This window comes from Archocentrus centrarchus, chromosome 6 (assembly GCF_007364275.1).
Source record: "Archocentrus centrarchus isolate MPI-CPG fArcCen1 chromosome 6, fArcCen1, whole genome shotgun sequence".
Taxonomy (NCBI): Eukaryota; Metazoa; Chordata; class Actinopteri; order Cichliformes; family Cichlidae; genus Archocentrus; species Archocentrus centrarchus.
This window is the reverse complement of record NC_044351.1, coordinates 9,440,966-9,458,684: the sequence shown is the minus strand read 5'-3', so window position 1 is coordinate 9,458,684 and position 17,719 is coordinate 9,440,966. Positions and strand designations below refer to the sequence as shown.

The following is a 17,719-nucleotide window of genomic DNA, read 5'->3' as shown; positions in this document are numbered from 1 at the left end:
CTTCAGAGCACAAATGTGCAATAAAGCAACAAAGTGCTTTATTAGATATCCCCTGATAGATCTGGTCTGAGGCAGAATTCATGTCTCCAGTACAACAGAAAATCTTTGGCTGCAACTCAAGAGGGAGGATCCACTGGGTGTCTATCACTGGAGGTGACTGCCTATCAAAATAAATAAAAAATAAAAAAATAACAGCGCAGGCTAATTTTACAGAATGAAAGTCAATGCAGTAACTACAGGCAATCATCTAAAGACACCCCTCACCTTTCCTCAAGCTATTCACTGGTACAATATTTACAGTCCTGGGCTGTATGGTTTCAACCTGCTCAGAAGATAGAGGGAATGGTTTTAAGCCATTTATGGAAAAAACATTTCAGTGAACTTAAAGTGAACCTGTTATGTTTTTCCTGAATATTCAGTTACATCAGTGCATGTAAAAAAAAATGATTCCTCCGAGCCAGTTTATTCAATTCATTTCAATTCATTTTTATTTCTTTAGCTCCAATTCACAACAAAAGTTGCCACAAGGCATTTTATATTGCAAGGTAAAGACAATATTAGAGAGGAAACTCCAACAATCAGACAATCCCAGATGAGTAAAAGGAAGAAGACCTCTAGTGGATCCGGGCTCATGGAGGGGCAGCTGTCTGCTGCGACCTGATGGTGGATGAGAGGAACAAGAAGAGAAAAAAAAGAACAGTTTAGAGAGATGAGGACAAAATAAACTATGGGTGAAAGCAGACAAAGATTAATGATGTGCAGCAGTGGCATATAAACACATCAGGAGTGAAAAGAGGTGAGTGGAGAAGAAATACTAGCACAGCGAAGAAATAGTTCAGGGTCATCTGATCCAGCCCTAACAATAAGCTTAATCAAAAAGGAAAGTTTGAAGCCTAATCTTAAAAGCAGAGTGTCTGTGTCCCAAAACCAAACTGGGAGCTGGTTCCACAGAAGAGGAGCCTGAAATCTGAAGGCTGTGCCTACCAGTCTACTTTTAGTAATGCTAGGAACCACAAATAAGCCTGCACTCTAATGGCAAAGTGCTCATATGGAGTCCTTAAGATATGATGGCGTCTGATCATTCAAGATTTTGTATATAAGAAGCTCCAGACAGGCTTTTTTTCTACCCCTCCTGGATCTATATGATGCTAAAGAGAAGGGACATCCTTATGGTCATTTGGCATACTTAAGCACCACCCACCTGCTGTTCAAACCATTTTGTGGGGGGTAGCCAACCAGAAGAAAGTTGGCTTAAAGGGAGCCAACCTGCCTTTCTAAGAGGCTGCAGCATAAGTAGAAAATGTATTATTTTGAGCTCAGAGTCATGCAAAAAGCCCCTTTGACTCCTTTAATTCTTTTTTAATCTAATATGATCTTTTCCCCCTTCCACATTTTTACAAAATTAAAATAAAACCATTCCAAACACATATTTAAAATTGTAGGTCAATATAATAATGAGCCCAGCAACAGACATTTTTTTAAATCTTGAAAGTCAAGAAGAATTTGTATTGATCTTCTCATCTTTGGGGAAGAAAGCAGTTCAGTGTATTTCTAAAAAATACTGCATGTAACAGCACATTTTTCCACTTTGGTAAATCTAAATCCAAGTATGTCTAACAAATACTGTTATTGGATTAATCTGCCAACTACTTTTAAACATCAAGTTATATTTGAATTTTAGATTATTCAAAATGAGAAAACAGCCCAAATCACAATTTACTACAATCACAACACTGAACATGTAATTTAGGTGACAGCTGTTGCATAAGGCTGCAGTTGCTATTTTGAGTATTTTTAAAAAGATTTATTTAGAAAGGAAATGTGAAAAAAGATTCAGAGATTCCAAGAAAGTTTCTGCACTTTTATTTCACATCTCGTGCGACCAACATTAAACTGTCCACATTCAGTTTCCAGCCACAGAAAACATAATTAATCTTCACTTTGGAGTAGATGGAAAAAGTTGTTTATTATTTACTTTCTGAAAAACAAATGAATTTTTGGGGCTGTTTTTTTTTTTTTTTTTGTCATTTTCTGGACTCTAATCACAATCACAAAATAAAGCAGGAAGCAGATATTAAAAATAAATAAATAACTTCTGTCAATCACTTACCAAATTAAAACATGACAGTTATATGCTTAAAATATTTAACTAAAAATTAATTAGACCAAGTTTTTTTTCCTGGAAAGCCACATTTGCACTCTTACTGCAGGGAAACAACCAGAGCTGGTTTGTATCTCTGACCTAAAAGATGATGGGGATAAGAGGCCTGGTACTTTTTATGTTTCTAATTTTAAGTGAGGCAAAACAGGAAGGGAGAAAGGCAGCAAACCAGCTTTTGATTTATATTCAAATGAGAAGTATACAGGGGAAATTGGATTTCTCTTTCATTTCGGAGAATGAATTTCCTGGTGGCAGATCGTATTGTATCATCTGGTGGCGTTAATATCCAGCTCTGAGCGTCAGTAGCTACTCTTATAACGACTCGGAGGAACTTTTACACCTCCTTGCTGCATAAATGCAATGACAATTTTCATTTCTGTTCCAATGTTCAAACAATACCCCCTTGGCCATTTAAGACATTTCTACCCATTTTAATTTACACATGAAAGGCGATAACATATCAAAGGAGTGCTACTTTAAATTCAACAGAAAAGTTGTCTCTGCCTTATGTACCATATGTCAGCGAACTGTGCTAATTCTGCACCTCAAAGCAATCCAGCTGGAGGAGGATCCTTTTGTAGGTGTAATTGAGTTTGGGGAGTTTAAACACTGATGAAAAATTCAACAACATACACAACAACTCTAATCACACTACACTGCCTCAAGGGGGGAAAAAGAAAAAAACACCAATGAAGCCAGAGAGGAGCCACTCGCCATTAGCAGCAAGCCTTTTCTGAGGCAGCATCCTTTAATCATTAATTCTGATTTGGTCTTTAAGTTTGGTATGTGCATGTTGTAAACCCAAGAGGGAACCGCCAGGCTTCCAGGCTTCTGTAATGTTGTCTACCCAAGTACACACTAAAGAAGCAAGGGTGCCCATATATAAAATTTACATGATTTTATGCATATTCAGTACACACAAAACACAGCAAGTTGACAGCCATGGCAAACGCAGGTGCCCCAGGAACAGTGGCGGGAAATTTTTTTAGAATGCACTTAAAGAGAACCTATTATGCTCATTTCCGTTTCCAGTCCTTGATTTTATTCTTGGAGTCTACTAGAGTAGTTTTTCAAGATTTATAGTTCAAAATCTTTTCTATTTATATTATAATGTGCCTTGGCATAACCCCTGAGTTTTCACCATCTGAAATAAGTCATTTTAGTTCCTCTGAACTCAGATTGGCTGCACCTCATAAACAGAAGGTTTGAACAGCAGGTGGGTGGGGCTTCTGGGCTCACAGCCAGAGCTGTTTGCCTGAGATGACCACTCACTCGTTGACATCATATGGGTCTAGCAGTAGGAAAAATTGTCTGAATCCAAATGTTTAACGCAGCCTCAATTCTGAGCTTTTTGCTTACAGGGATTACTTGCAAATATATTTATCTCATTATTTGTTTGTTTGTTTTTTAATGTGAGTACTACCATTGTAATAGTGTACACTACACTCCCTGGTACTGTATATCTTGCAAGTTTCTGGTTGGACCCTTTGTTGCCTTCAGAATTGCCTTAATTCTTTAAGACATAGATTCAACAAAGTGCTGGAAACATTCTTCAATTGCTGCATATTTGTCAGCTGCACATCCATGATGTGACTCTCCCATTCCACCACATCCCAAAGGTTCTCTGTTGGATTGGGTTCTGGTGACTGTAGAAACTATTTGAGTACAGTGAACTCACTGCCGTGTTCAAGAAACCACTTTGAGATGAAGGGTTTTTTTTCAAATTGTCCTGCTGGAAGTAGCCATCAGAAGATTCAATTAAATGTTATTTTTACAGCGCCAAATCACAACAACAGCTACCCGAAGGTGCTTTATAATGTAAGGTAAATACTCTACAATAATACAGAGAAAACCCCAACAATCAGGCGACCCCCCCATGAGCAAGCATTTGTGGGAAGGAAAAACTGCGACAGATGCAGTGACCAGCTGGGGGTGAGGGGAGGGAGACAGGACAAAAGACAGACTGTGGAAGAGAGCCAGAGATTAATGATAACTAATGTTTAAATGCAGAGTGGGGTATAAACAGACAGAGTGAAAAGAGCGCTCAGGCCATGATTGGAAGCCCCCAGCAAACCATGGGGTGACCCAGCCCTAACTATGAGCTTTATCAAATATGGGTACACTGTGGTCATAAAGGGATGGACATGGTCAGCAACAATATCTGCTAGTTTCTGGCATTTAAATGACACTCAGTTGGTATTAAAGTGCCCAAAGTGTGCCAAGAAAATACTCACACCACCACAAGCCTGAACCATTGATACAAGACAGGATGGATCCATGCTTTCACACTAACATCTGCATGTCGCAGCAGAAATTGAGACTCATCAAATCAGGCAATGTTTTTCCAGTCTTCTAGTTTGTGAACCCACATGAATTGTAGCCTCAGTTTCCTGTTCTTAGTCAACAGGAGTGACACCCGCTGTGGTCTTCTGCTGCTGCAGCTCATCTGCTTCAAGCTCTGATGTGTTGTGCATTCAGAGATGCTCTTCTGCACACCTTGGTTGTAACGAGTGATTATTTAGTTACTGTTTCCGTCCTATAAGTTTGAAGCAGTCTGGCCAGTCTCCTCTGACCTCTGGCATCAGCAGGGCATTTCCATCCAGAGAACTTCTGCTCACCGGATATTTTCTCTTTATCAGATGCTTCTCTGTAAATCGTAGAGATGGCTGTGTGGGGATATCTCAGTAGATCAGGTACCAACAACCACACCACGTTCAATGCTCAGTTTGAACTTCAGGTTGTCTTAATTAAAAATTTGTATTTATGAGCATATGAACAGGTGTACCTAATAAAGAGTCTGATGAGTGCACATGACAGAAAAAAAATCTATTCTTTTTAATATTTTGTTTTCTCTCTCCCTCAGAGAAATGTAAACAGGAAACACTCACCCAGCAGCTTTGGTCAAAATTGAAACCATACTTATCAAAAGCCTCCAAAGGGGCAAGTTATTGGAAACTATTATTGTTTCTGTGAGTTTGTATGCATGGAGGCAATAATACTGCCTGTTGCTTGATCATGCAGGATCATGATTGTCATTTATTAAATGATAAAAAAAAAAAAAAGTTGTGAAAACCAGACATTAGAATCCCAGAGTGGTGTTTTTAAATGCTTAATGTGTTTCATTAGCACTCTTCAGTATAGTCAATTTATTTTCATACACAACAAACAGATGCAAAACAATTTTTTTCTGTGAGAGCTTAGAACAGTATTAAAACAGAAATGATTAATCATCAAGACAATTTCACATTCCCTTTTAAAAATTAACTGATTCAACTGATGTTACAGTCCTAAAGTAATACAAATGTTGGTCAGGGTAAATAAGTCAAAGAAGCACTGGTGCGTTTCAGCTGCCAGCTCAGTCTGACAGAAGCTGAGCTGGCAGCTGAGCTGAGTCAAAAAAAGAAAAAGCTGCACACTGAGAGGAACTAAGCTTTCAGCTTTACTTGCAGGTTTTACGTAACTGCTAGATAGCTCTTAGACACTGGCATCTATCACTGTGAAACAGTATAGCACATAAATCAGTGTTATCACATCTGTAAGGTGGATTACATTTTTTTCTTTTAATAAACATTTGTAAACACTTTCACAAGGTGTGTGTGTGTGTGTGTGGGGGGGGGGGGGGGGGGGGGGTTAAAGAGGCTGTTAAATGTAAATTCAGATAGCACTAGTTACAATAGTTGTCTGAAGGTGCTTTATATTGTAAGGTTAAGACCGTACAATATTAGAGATGATCCCATATGAGTAAGCAGCTGCTGACAGTGGGGAGGACGAACTCCCTTTTAACAGGAAGAGACCTCCAGCAGAGCCGCGCTCAGGGAGGGTCCGTCACCTGATGTGACCTGTTGGGGGTTGAGGTGAAACAGAAAAAAAGAGAACAGAGAAACAACATGGCAAAAAACAGACTATGGGAGAGCGCAGGCAAAAGTTAATGGCATGCAGTATTGGCATATAAACGCATGAGGCGGTAAAAGATCAAACGAGTTAAGGGTTAATGGAAATTAAAACAGGTGGCCTAATAGGAGTTCAGCCTCTTTAATTAATTATTTGTTTTTACAGTGGCAGGTTTGGTTACGACAACAGTGAGCATGTACAAGCCAACAACCATTAATTGTTCTAATATCACTCAAACAGCTGTTTATGGACAATGAAGAAACCCCAGCCTGTGTTGTGTGCACCACTCTGTGTTGTGTGTTATACATACGCCACCTAGTGGACCAACGTGCTCTCACTGAAATTGCTGCAAAGCGCTGGCTCACCTTAAAGCCAGTTTCTTGCTTTAGTTTTACTGGCATTTATACATACAAAACAAAATTATAAACAAAGGTCAACGATGCATCTGCAAGGAAAAAGATGTTTCTTTTCTACCTAAGAAAATAAATTGCTGACAGCATGCTACACGGGCACTTCTGGACAGCTTTTCTTTTTTTTTTTCCTTTTTTTAAATAGAGGCAGTAAACATGTCAGACCACATTAAATCACAAATCTATCCCATGTAAAGGGAACAAGAACACGAGAACTACTCAACAGATGAAGCCGTCACATTAACGGCCAAAAATATGACAAACTATTAAACTTCCACTTATTATTAATGGGTCAGTGTGTGAACCTTTGGTGTGTGACCATCTCTGTGACAAGCAGGCCAACATACAAATTTAATGCTGAGTTTTAGTGTAGTGAACTAAAACAGAAGTCTCTGAGTTCAAAATGTTTTGCGTCCATCTCTGTTTCTGTATTAGTCTCCTTAAAAAACCTGAGCTATCAGTATCTATGTGCAGTCCAAAGTTTCTATTTTTCATCTATTTTACTTGTAAGCAGGCTTGTTACAACAACTCAAGCAAAAGCATCCATTTAAAGTCTAATTTCATCCCACACAAAACATCTGATTTTCCTTCTGCTGCACACTGTGTTCATCCTCATTATGTTACACGTTTGCAATAATACTTAGTTTTCTATATATCCGAAAATGAATCATCAGCTCTGTAAAGAATGCATACAAGCTCTTCTGGGATAGGATATGATGAGAAAGCAACTCAAACATCATGAAGTATCTGTAATGTGAGGTGCAAGATCCAAAATTAACATATCACATATTCTGCAGCAGCTGGCAAGTGTTGGGAGGCATCCACAAATCTCCAGAGCAGCAGTTTTAGATGTTTTTATATTGCTCAAATTCATATTAGAGTCTTTAAACCCTGCAAAACATCTGCAGTTTAAGAGCATATGGAGATCATTTTGAATACAACATAAAAATGGGACCGAGCTCAACGACTGCCGGTATAATTCCCTTCAGCCAGGCGTATGAATGCAGCCCTGAAGGTTATTGATCTGGACAGCTTGCAGGTGTGAAAATGTATCTGTTGAGCTACTGATTACTGGCATGTGTGTTCAGCAAACTGTACTGCAATAAATAAAAGAATAAAAAAAATAATCGTTTTTGACTCGCAGAATGAACCTAAGCGGTCCCGGCCGTACACAGCCGAGCAGCAACAAATCCAGATACGGACTTTCCTTAAATGTTCCAAGTCTCAGATTTTCTACAGCTGGATAAACCTGCCGTTCCTCCTGGACTCAGAGCTGTGTGGAGACTCTGGTAGGAAGCAGCTGTGTTTATTTTCAAGCGGTTATTTGGTTGCAGATTCCCCATCAGGCCTCATGCTGAAAGGTTCCAGGCGCTCGCTCTCAGGCAGCATGTTATTGAGACGCTCCATCAGCGGCACCGTCTGGTCGATGCCCATCTGGATGCGTCTCAGGATCATGGACATCTCGTTGACCTTCTGGATCTGCTCGGCGTACTTGGCGTACCGTTTCTGGCGTTCCTGCATTATGCTGAACAAAGTTTCCACTGACGAGTCCATCTGCAAGGAAAAAGAGAAAAAAAATCTTATATGGGGGAAAAGTGGTCTTGCACCTTGGTTTCTACACAGCTGCAAATTAAAATTAAGTTTTATCTGCAATTTATTTGTTCTGCCATGCGACAGTACAACACTGTACTGGCAGTATTCAATTTACAGAACAGCAGCAATAAAATCCTCACATCTGACAAGCTGGAAAAAAAAGGATGGGTATTCTTACTAATTTTAAATATTAACAGAACTGTGGGTTTTCTGAGTTTTCTCTCATTTCATCATGCTTTCATCAAAATGAAAGCATCATGGGTTGGCAGCTGATCCTATACTATTTTCTTTTCTCTGACTAGCTTTGTGTTTCATTCCTATGGTTGTGGTCAGTCAATAAAATGATCCAGTTTCTTTTTCTAATCACTTTTCCTTGACCCTTGAGTCAAGAAACAATGTGAAGGAGAATTCATGAGGACTCATAAAGAGAGAATCCAACTGTTCTTAGGCTATGGGGTCGGATCAAAAGGTTCCTGGAGCTGGCCTCTAAAAATCAAAAAAACCTCACCTCGCTGATCTTATGTTCAAGATTAGCTCCTTGTACACCTCTGTACTGTTTTCTGTTTGGCTGCTATTTTTAAGATTACACTGTAGAAGTCCTCCTATGTTCCCTTGGATATGACCTTCTGTGATTTTGGGGAAGTGGACGAAATAACAAGCAGGAAACTCTGGTGAACAGGGCGCACTCCAACACCTCAGGACAGCAGAAGTCCAGGGTGACAGTCTCACCCTGCTGGATGAACTCACTGTGCACCACTTTGTGATTGTTGAAAAATAATGAGCTCCTGGTCTCAGCCCTCACATAACATGTTGCTTTTTACCTTGGAAAATATGCCACTGAACACCTTTCAGTTTTAGCTCGAGGATCAGCTCTCATCAACAGCAAAGCTTCTTCACAAAATTCAGCTCAGTTTGAAAAAAAGGTTTCCGATCGCTTTTTGAGGCCTGTGGTGAAATCACAGAGTGCACGGTGCAAATGGTCAGAACTGTGCAGCTAATGCCTGGAATCTCTCAGGAAGAGAGAAGATACCTATTTCCTGTTCAGGAGGCTAAGGTTTTTCATTTTTAATGAGACTGAAAACCATCTAAATAAGTGCACAACCAATACTAATTGAGTTACTCTATAACCTTCACTTTATTTGACCATCTTAATACAGATTAGGGTTACACAATTAATCGAATGTTAATCTCAATCATGATCAGTGACTGATAACGTGCCTGTAGCTGCCAATCACAGCTGTTCTCTGCACTGTACGGTTTCCTAGATGCAGTCTGCACGAGTAACTGCATTAAAAGACAGATACACAACTACATTCAAATATGTGACACAGCAGATGACAAACAGTTTGTCCCTCCAAGCAGACCACCATTCGATGTTGGGAAACATTAACCACAAAGAAATCACTTGCAAAGAGTGCTATAGAATTGTGTTTCCACCACAAACCAGCACAGCTAATTTATTCAACCGCCTGAAAAACACACCACAAACTGCAGGATAATTAATGCATGAAGGCCAAGAAAAACAATGCAATGGTTACAAATGTGAATCATCCGAAATTAGCTCAGTTGTGCATAAGAGCAAAGCAGTGAATGCTCAGTTTGACTTTGGGTTTCACAAATTGTTCAAAGTTCAAAACCCGTCCTCATATTACCAAGTTATGGTATAAGACAGAAAACCTTTCTATCCATAAAGGATAGTCCCTTAGTCCTGTTAAAGGAGATAATAAAGGAAGCACCTTTTTTAGTGTTTAGAGAATCTGACCAGCTCTTACGGCTGCCCTGCAGATATCGTGGGTCACTTCTCTAAGTTAGGAATCATCCTAAGCTACACTGACTTTTCTCACCCACATCTGAGTTAGTGGTGCTTATGAGCCTTTGAGTCAAATCTGCAGAATCCTCTCCTTCTCTTCACCTTGATCTGCCATCTGACCTTTTGTCAGTGCTTTCTGTTTCACACACTCCACACCTACCATTTAGTAACTGCACACACTGCAGACTTGTTCAGTCTATTTGTATTTTGTATATTTAATGTAGATATTTCGACATATAGGTGAACACTGTGTAGGCTAGTGTCACTTTTGGCAGTCTTACCTCTTTGATCCTCTTGACAAGTGCGTTCTGGTCAAAAGCCACAGCCTCAGCACACTGGTGTAGGTGGTCCTGGTATCGGATGCAGAGCTGCAGAACCTGAGCAGCATCCAGCCTTTCCAGGCACACGCTGCTGGGTGACGTCTGGCCGCTCAGCACCCCTGTGGAGAGAAAAAGCAAAAAACGACTTACATGGACATGCTGGAACAGGGTAACACTTGACAACGGTGTAACACTTGATAATTACTGTAATTAGCAAGGCACAGGATCTGACAGAGCTTTCCAGGCTGCTATTTCAGGAGTGTGCCTACACAGGAACTTTGGCTCATTATCTACCTTGTAACACAGTGCTAATAGGTTGCAGCGACAGTCAGCTCCACAACACAGAATTTTTAAATGGACTGGCTGGAATCAAGATCAAAACTCACCACATGTGAATACTGAAAAGAAGGATGCCAGACAAAACATCTGAAGCCACAGGTGATCACAGAAACACTGTTACACTTCCTTTAATAACTTTACTTACAGCTTAAGTTGCATTATGAAGTTATTTAGTTTGCTGTTTTTCAATCTAGCATCACTAAAAAAAAAATTTACCTGTGGACACTATGCAGGCATCTAATTTCAACTATTGTGTATGGTGCTCTAAATTGGATATGTGGCCACTCAATAAATGAAAAATCCAAAATTTCACCACAGACCAAACTGTGCTAAAGATGTCTTTAAATGCATATTCTATTATCCTAATTATATTCTATTTAAAGATGATATTTAATGTGCTATTATTTTACTTCTGAGAGTCTGTGCTTTAAAATGTTGTCTTATTGAGATTTCCTTCACCAGACAGGACTTCAAAGCAAAAAGCTCCAGCTATTAGAATATCTTCTAATTCATCCCAAAGGTGTTCTGAGGTCAGGACTCTGTGCAGGCCAGTCAAATTCTTCTACACTAAACTCACTCATCCATGTCTTTATGGTCCCTGTTTTATGCACTGGTGCACAGTCATACTGGGACAGAAAGAGACCATCCCCAAACTGTTCCCACAAAGCTGGGGGCATGAAATTGTCCAAAATGTCTTGGTATGCTGAAGCATTGAGAATTCCTTTCAGTGGACCAATGGGGTCGAGCCAGCTCCTAAAAAACAACCCCACACCATAATCCCCCCTCCACCAACCTTTACACTTGCACACAATGCAGTCAGACAAGTACTGTTCTCCTGCCAACCGCTCTGTTATTTATGTGGCCTTGGTTTTATACACTTGTGGCCATGGAAGTGATTAGAAGACCTGAATTCAGTGATCTGGATGGATGACTGAATACTTATGGCAATATAGTGTGTTTGCAAAACAAGCAATTTCTTTATTTTATATCCAATGCCTTTGTAAATCTTGTTGACTACAGTGTATTTCTCAATATAAGCAAAGATATTAGACATAAAAAAAAAAAAAAAAAACAGAAACATTGGCAATCACCTTTTGGCAGGCGATCACTCTGTCCTTGTAAATAGGGATCTGCTGATATCAGGCACCAATCTGGTACTTGAATCAGACATCGGTCCGATTCTGACTTGGGTATTGAAGATGACAGGTGGAGCTTGTTCTGTGTTTACTACACTATGCAGCAGCACTAGCTGTAAAACTAACATAACATAGAGAAAGCTAACAGCAAAGGTTCAGCAGATATACTCTGACCTCATTATTTGAAACTTTGGCCATGTTTAATAATAGCATCCACCACTAGAACAATATACACATGGCAGAAAATATGGAAAGAAACATAACTCATCCCCTTTAACAATCTCTTAAAGGGCCTATAAAATCCGAAAGTTTTGAAAGTTGAAAGTTACCTTTCAAAAGGGGCTGAAATGTAGGTATCTCCTGAAGCTTGATGACATCTGGGTCGTTGTGGATATTTCTCATTGACTGGGTCCCTTGAGCCACAACCACAATATCATCCATCTTTGCCTTCTGCTTTGCTGGAGATGGCACCACTGCAATGACAACAATGTAATTAAAAACAACTAAATCGCAGCACGTATGACATGCTATATGTGTAACTTTTAAAAAGCTCAAGACTCTCAAAATTTGACTTCAGGACTTTCATAGTGTATGTTACTTCTACTTGTGGTGCTACCAGATGGTATTACTGGCACATGGGACTTGTTATACACATACCTGTTGGTCCAGGTATCTTGATGCTAACATGATGCCAATCACAGCTTGGTTTACTTTTATAAACCTGGTTTAAAATTAAAGAAACATCAGAAAGCCACCATGGCATGCCGCCTTACCTGATGAGCTGTATTCGGAGTGTTTGTGCTCCGCATCTCCGCTCTGTTCAGCTCCCATGGCGCTGACGTTACCTTCAGTTAACTTTTTCAGAAACTGCAGATACCTGATTACAACCAGTTTGTGCAGACTTAATGCAGTCTTCAAACACACCCTAACCAGCTACAGGACGACCGAGTATGTAGTAGCAGAGGAACTGAAAGGGTTATTGGCTCACCGTTTTAAGCTAGCTAGTAATACCAGCTGTAAGATTTTAACGTGTTACCGGAAGCTCATTTGGAGGTAAATGAACTCTGAACAGACGTTTTTCAAGGCGGCTATTTAGCTCCGAAGAATAAAGAAATATCAGCATGACAAATACACAACAGAAATGACTGAGAACAGACTTCTGTTCGAGGTGAGGCTACACTTCCGTAAATAATGATCACGGGGTCTGCTTCTTGGTTGTATAGAGCTCGACATTACCGCCCCCTGCTGGTGGCCAGGTCGCACACACACACACACACACACACACACACACACACACACACACACACACACACACACACACACACACACACACACACACTTTATCTGTGTATATTTTAGTCCTGCAAAGTGGTATTTTTAAAGTTATTTATTTAATGATTTATTGTGACTAGTTAACTTTGAATTCCACATGCAAACAGCCACCACAGAAGTAACACATCAACTTTTGCTTTCACCTTACTGTCATTCAATGAAATGATTTTATCATCAGGTATCATTTGCATTCAGCCTATCCAGTATGCTGTCTTTAATACTTCACTACATCTTCATATATACAGTAAATTATATCTGTGTTCGCGCAGACATGCATGACAGCATGGCAGAAATGAAAAAATTAATTGCTGTGTTCTCAATTATAATGTGGCTGTGTGCATCTTAAATTAAATTTAGAGCAAATCACATTGTGTGTATATCTATCCCAGTGCACACACGATAACTGTGAATACAAGATATTTGCACATTAATAAAAGGGATGCTAAGAAGGTTGATCCTACAGTATTATCTATAGTAATTTATTAGCACAAATAATTTGTCTGCAGAAGATAAAATATCACCTTACCCAACGTGTCAGGCTCTGTAATTTACACGATAAATATAAACTAACCAATTATACTTTCAATATCGTAACTCAATCAATAATAACAGCTAATAAGACAGGATTTATTCCTTTTAAATTGATAAAAACTTTAAAACCAGGGCTGAAAATATGACAGCAAGACATCATACACATATTTTGCTTTTTTTTATTTTAATAAACAGAACGTGTTACATATAAATGCATATGCAACAACTTAAAAGCAAAACATAGTGCCTAAAGGGAGAACTAGCACATTCAGAAACATAAAGAGTTCCTTAAAATGTTGTAATTTGTCGTTGCTATTTTGTGAAATTTTTCTTCCTCTTTCACCTTTGTTTAATCCTTTTGGTTTTTTTTGTATAAACAAATTCAAACACAACCTTTTTATAAATTGGCTTGTAAATCCTATCAGCTCCGGCATACCTTGAGGTCAAAACTGTTACCTGAGAAAAACAATTCAGTGGATTGTAACTAATTTAAAAGAACGATTTAACAAAACAGCCAAATGTTTGGTATGTAAGATAACTCCACATTTCTCTCTTTAAAACAGAAGAACACTGAGAAACAACCCTGTCATTGGACATTAAATGAAAAGATAATGGTTTCATGGAGGTGATTCCAGTGAAGCCGAATCCTGTCCTCTGTCGGACCTGGACTCTTTGTCAGTCTGTTTCCCATTGTCGTCTTCAACCAGAGGGTAGGGACGCAGGTCCAGGGTCAGAATGCAGCTGAACATGCCTTCATCAAACTGCAAAGCAGAGCAAACAATGACTTCACTGCCTGGTGAAGTAGAAATTCAGACTTCTCTAATTTGCATTAAGTTATAAAAGTTCTGTTACATCTGAATAGACTCCCAGCAGACTGTCAGCCCTGGAGAAAAACTCCTCCTTCAGGGAGATGACAATGATCTGCATGTTCTCCCTCGACTCCTCTCTGATAAAACTGGTTACCTGGAGACAATGAATACTTGCATTTGATATATTGCCTGCAAGAGTTTCCCTTAAAAGTACCAAAGGGTAAATTTATTTGGTAAATACACAAAAACAATAGAATCTGAAATTTCCAATTTCCTTTTCCAGCAGGACTTAGCAGCACCCCACAGTGCCAAAACTAGGAAGGGTGCTTTGAGCAATGTCCAGAATGCTCAAAATATAAAAAATAAAATAAAATGAACTCCATATATAATGAATACATGCAGCCATTACAGTCAGCTTGCTCATAGTTACTTTTAATCAGTAACTCACATTCATATAAAATAACTGATAATTTAGATAAATGTGTGAGTGTTCCAGGCTGCTAGCACAACATACCTGGAGCAGCGACAGATGAACTATGAACTAGGCAGTCATAAAAACTACTGCATGTGATGGACTAAATGTATTGATAGACTGCTCGTGTTTCTGCCTTTACAAGCAAAAGAATTGTTGCATTTGTAGCAGCAAGCACTGTCAGCATCGACTCTAGCAAAGTGCAATCACGCTTTTGAGCATTTAATTGTCTCTGCCATTCTCACAAACCAGGATCTGTCCCCATATGCATGAGACAGACCTGCCCCGGGCTCCACCCCGCACATGCAGGCTCCAAAAGACACAAACACACACATCTCACATTAATGTCTTAAATCAGTAACAGATAAAATGTGAAACTTGTATGTACAAATAATAAATCTATTTTCTTAATTTCTCCAGTACCAAAAGCGGTACCAATAAAATTAGATATAACTGATACTCCAGTTTTTAATAATTTAGCCCTGGGACCCATTATTATCAGATTTTGGAACCCAACCCTAGCAAAAACTACTCCCAAATGGTTTGCCGATGATATTACTGTGCTTTATTGGCCAGCCAACTCACCTAACCTGAATCCTGTAGAGAATCTTTGGAGTGTTGTCAGGAGGACGCTGATCGCCTCCATGACACGTTATATTTATGCAGTAATTTTTGGTAAAGGAGCCTCAACCAGGTACTGAGTGTATACATGAACAAACTTTTCAGAAGTTGGAAGTTTCTGTACAGACTGTAAAAAGTTTTGCAATACAAAAAGGTTTGTACTGCAAATGCTTTATTAGTTGACCTTAGAAAATGTCCTAATAATCTTACCTTTCCAATGTTAGTGTTGTCCAGGGCTGCATCCACCTCATCCAAGATTAAGAAAGGAGCAGGTCGGAAGCTAGGAGAAGGAAACAGTACAGACTCAATATGCTAGCAATGTGGGTCAGGAATATGGTATCACTTTGGGTCAGCCAATGGCATCAGAAGGCTCAAAAACCATACTCAGGGTTATTTTCTTCAATAATATAGTTACCTCCACCAAGGAAATTATGTTTTTGAAATCAACTTCATGAGTTATTGGTCAAAAAGCCTTATAACTTAGAAATGATCATTTTTACAAGTGTGGTGTCAACATACAGAAAGTACCATATAAAGATTTAAAATGTCACATTTGACCTCTGACCTCTCCTTCAAGGTCAATATATTGAACTGAAGGTCAAAGTGATAATAATGTTATATAGACAGCAGTGTCAACAGTTGTTGTGTCAACAGTTGTTGTGGCATTAAGTACTTTTAATGAGTTTTATTAGGTTTGCCAGATAATTATCCAGCTGTCAAACTATTTTGATGTTTAGCATTTCAATACACCAGTGATTCATTTTATGCTTATTTCACAGATCAAGTGCAATTTTACACATTATTTACAAACCTGTATCTTACTAACTGTTGTGTTTCTGTATTATTATTTAATGTGTTCTACTGTGGGGTGAGTCCAGTGTTACCTGTGTATGGCAAATATGAAGGAAAGGGCAGCGATGGCTTTTTCTCCACCAGACAGATTGTCCATGGACATGAAGCGCTTCCCTGGTGCCACACAGTTGTAGTTGATGCCACCCAGGTAGGGCTCTTCTGGATTATCTGCACTCAAAATGGCCTGGACCACAAATCAAAAACAGATTTTTTTTTAACTGGATTTTGTTATTTAAGGCAACAGATTTTTTTCTTAACAACAGATTCTAAAATGCTCAAGGCAATAAAAAAATTTTAAAATGCCCTTCATGAGGAAATCAGTGCAGGGCAAAAACTTTAAGAGTTGAGTAAAGTGCAAATATACACTGATCAGGTATAACATTATGACCACTGACCAGTGAAGTGAACAACACTGATTATCACATCATCATGTCACCTGTTAGTGGGTGGGATATATTTGGGAGCAAGTAAACATTTTGTCCTTAAACTTGATGTGTTAGATGCAGGAAAAATGGGAAAGTGTAAGGATTTGAGCGCGTTTGACAAGAGCCAAATTGTGATGGCTAGACGACTGAGTCAGAATCTCCAAAACTGCAGCTCTTGTGGGGTGTTCCCAGTCTGCTGTGGCCAGTATCTATCAAAAGTGGTCCAAGGGAGGAACAGCAATGACCCAGCGACAGGGTCACGGGTGGCCAAGTCTCACTGATGCACGTAGGGAGTGAAGGCTGGCCCACGTGGTCCGATCCAAAACATAAGCTACTGTACCTCAAACTGCTGAAAAAATTGATGCTGGCTCTGACAGAAAGGTGTCAGAATACACAGTGCATTGCAGTTTGTTGTGTATGAGGCTGCATAGCCGCAGACCAGCCAGGGCCCATGCCGACTTCTATCCACTGCTGAAAGCACCAACAATGGTCACCCTAAGCATCAGAGCTGGACCGTGGACCAATGGAAGAAGATGGCCTAGTCTGATGAATCGTTTTCTTTTACATCAAGTGAATGGCCAGGTGTGTGTGCTTTGCTTACCTGGGGAAAACCTGGCACCAGGATGCACTATGGGAAGACAGCAAGCTGATGGAGGCAATGTGAAGCTTTGGGCAGTGTTCTGCTGGAAAACTGCCATCCATGTGAATGTTACTTTGACATGTACCGCCTATCTAAGCATTGCTGCAGACCATGTACACCCTTACATGGAAACAGCCCTGATGGCTGTGTCCGCTTTCAGCAGGATACCATGCCCTGCAACCAAGCAGAAATGGTTTTGAGGTGCTGACTTGGCCTCCAAATTCCCCAGATCCCAATCCAATCAAGCATTTTTGGGATGTAAACAAGTCCTATCCATGGAGGCCCCACCTCACAACTTACAGGACTTAAAGGGTCTGTTGCTAACATCTTGGTGCAGATACCACAGCACACCTTCAGGGGTCTAATGGAGTCCATGC

General features: G+C 39.6%; 2 protein-coding genes across 2 annotated transcripts in view; both read right to left on the bottom strand.

Moving 5' to 3' along the window:
* Window positions 1–6,177: 6,177 nt before the first annotated feature.
* On the bottom strand, window positions 6,178–12,868 carry borcs5 (BLOC-1 related complex subunit 5). The gene is made up of 4 exons (XM_030730553.1): window positions 12,434–12,868; window positions 11,990–12,133; window positions 10,147–10,304; window positions 6,178–8,016 (listed from the first exon to the last, which is right to left on the bottom strand). The coding sequence occupies exons 1-4, from the start codon at window positions 12,489–12,491 to the stop codon at window positions 7,783–7,785; spliced, it is 594 nt and encodes a 197-aa protein (XP_030586413.1). The 5' UTR covers window positions 12,492–12,868; the 3' UTR covers window positions 6,178–7,782.
* A 900-nt stretch (window positions 12,869–13,768) lies between these two features.
* The window catches only part of smc1b (structural maintenance of chromosomes 1B), a 45,847-nt gene continuing 41,896 nt past the window's right edge, over window positions 13,769–17,719 (bottom strand). Inside the window, exons 22-25 of the mRNA XM_030732062.1 lie at window positions 16,310–16,461; window positions 15,636–15,705; window positions 14,376–14,486; window positions 13,769–14,284 (exon numbers count right to left, since the gene is read on the bottom strand). Of these exons, the coding sequence (XP_030587922.1) occupies window positions 14,141–14,284; window positions 14,376–14,486; window positions 15,636–15,705; window positions 16,310–16,461 (477 nt within the window). The 3' untranslated portion in view covers window positions 13,769–14,140. The remainder of the gene's footprint in view (window positions 14,285–14,375; window positions 14,487–15,635; window positions 15,706–16,309; window positions 16,462–17,719) is intronic.

Excerpts from the sequence above, each read along its gene's own strand:
- borcs5 (XM_030730553.1), bottom strand. The coding sequence starts at position 12,491 with ATGGGAGCTGAACAGAGCGGAGATGCGGAGCACAAACACTCCGAATAC. Across the intron at positions 12,134-12,433 it reads CTCCGAATACAGCTCATCAG|TGGTGCCATCTCCAGCAAAG; the intron begins GTAAGGCGGCAT and ends TTGTCATTGCAG. Across the intron at positions 10,305-11,989 it reads ATTTCAGCCCCTTTTGAAAG|GGGTGCTGAGCGGCCAGACG; the intron begins GTAACTTTCAAC and ends TTCTCTCCACAG.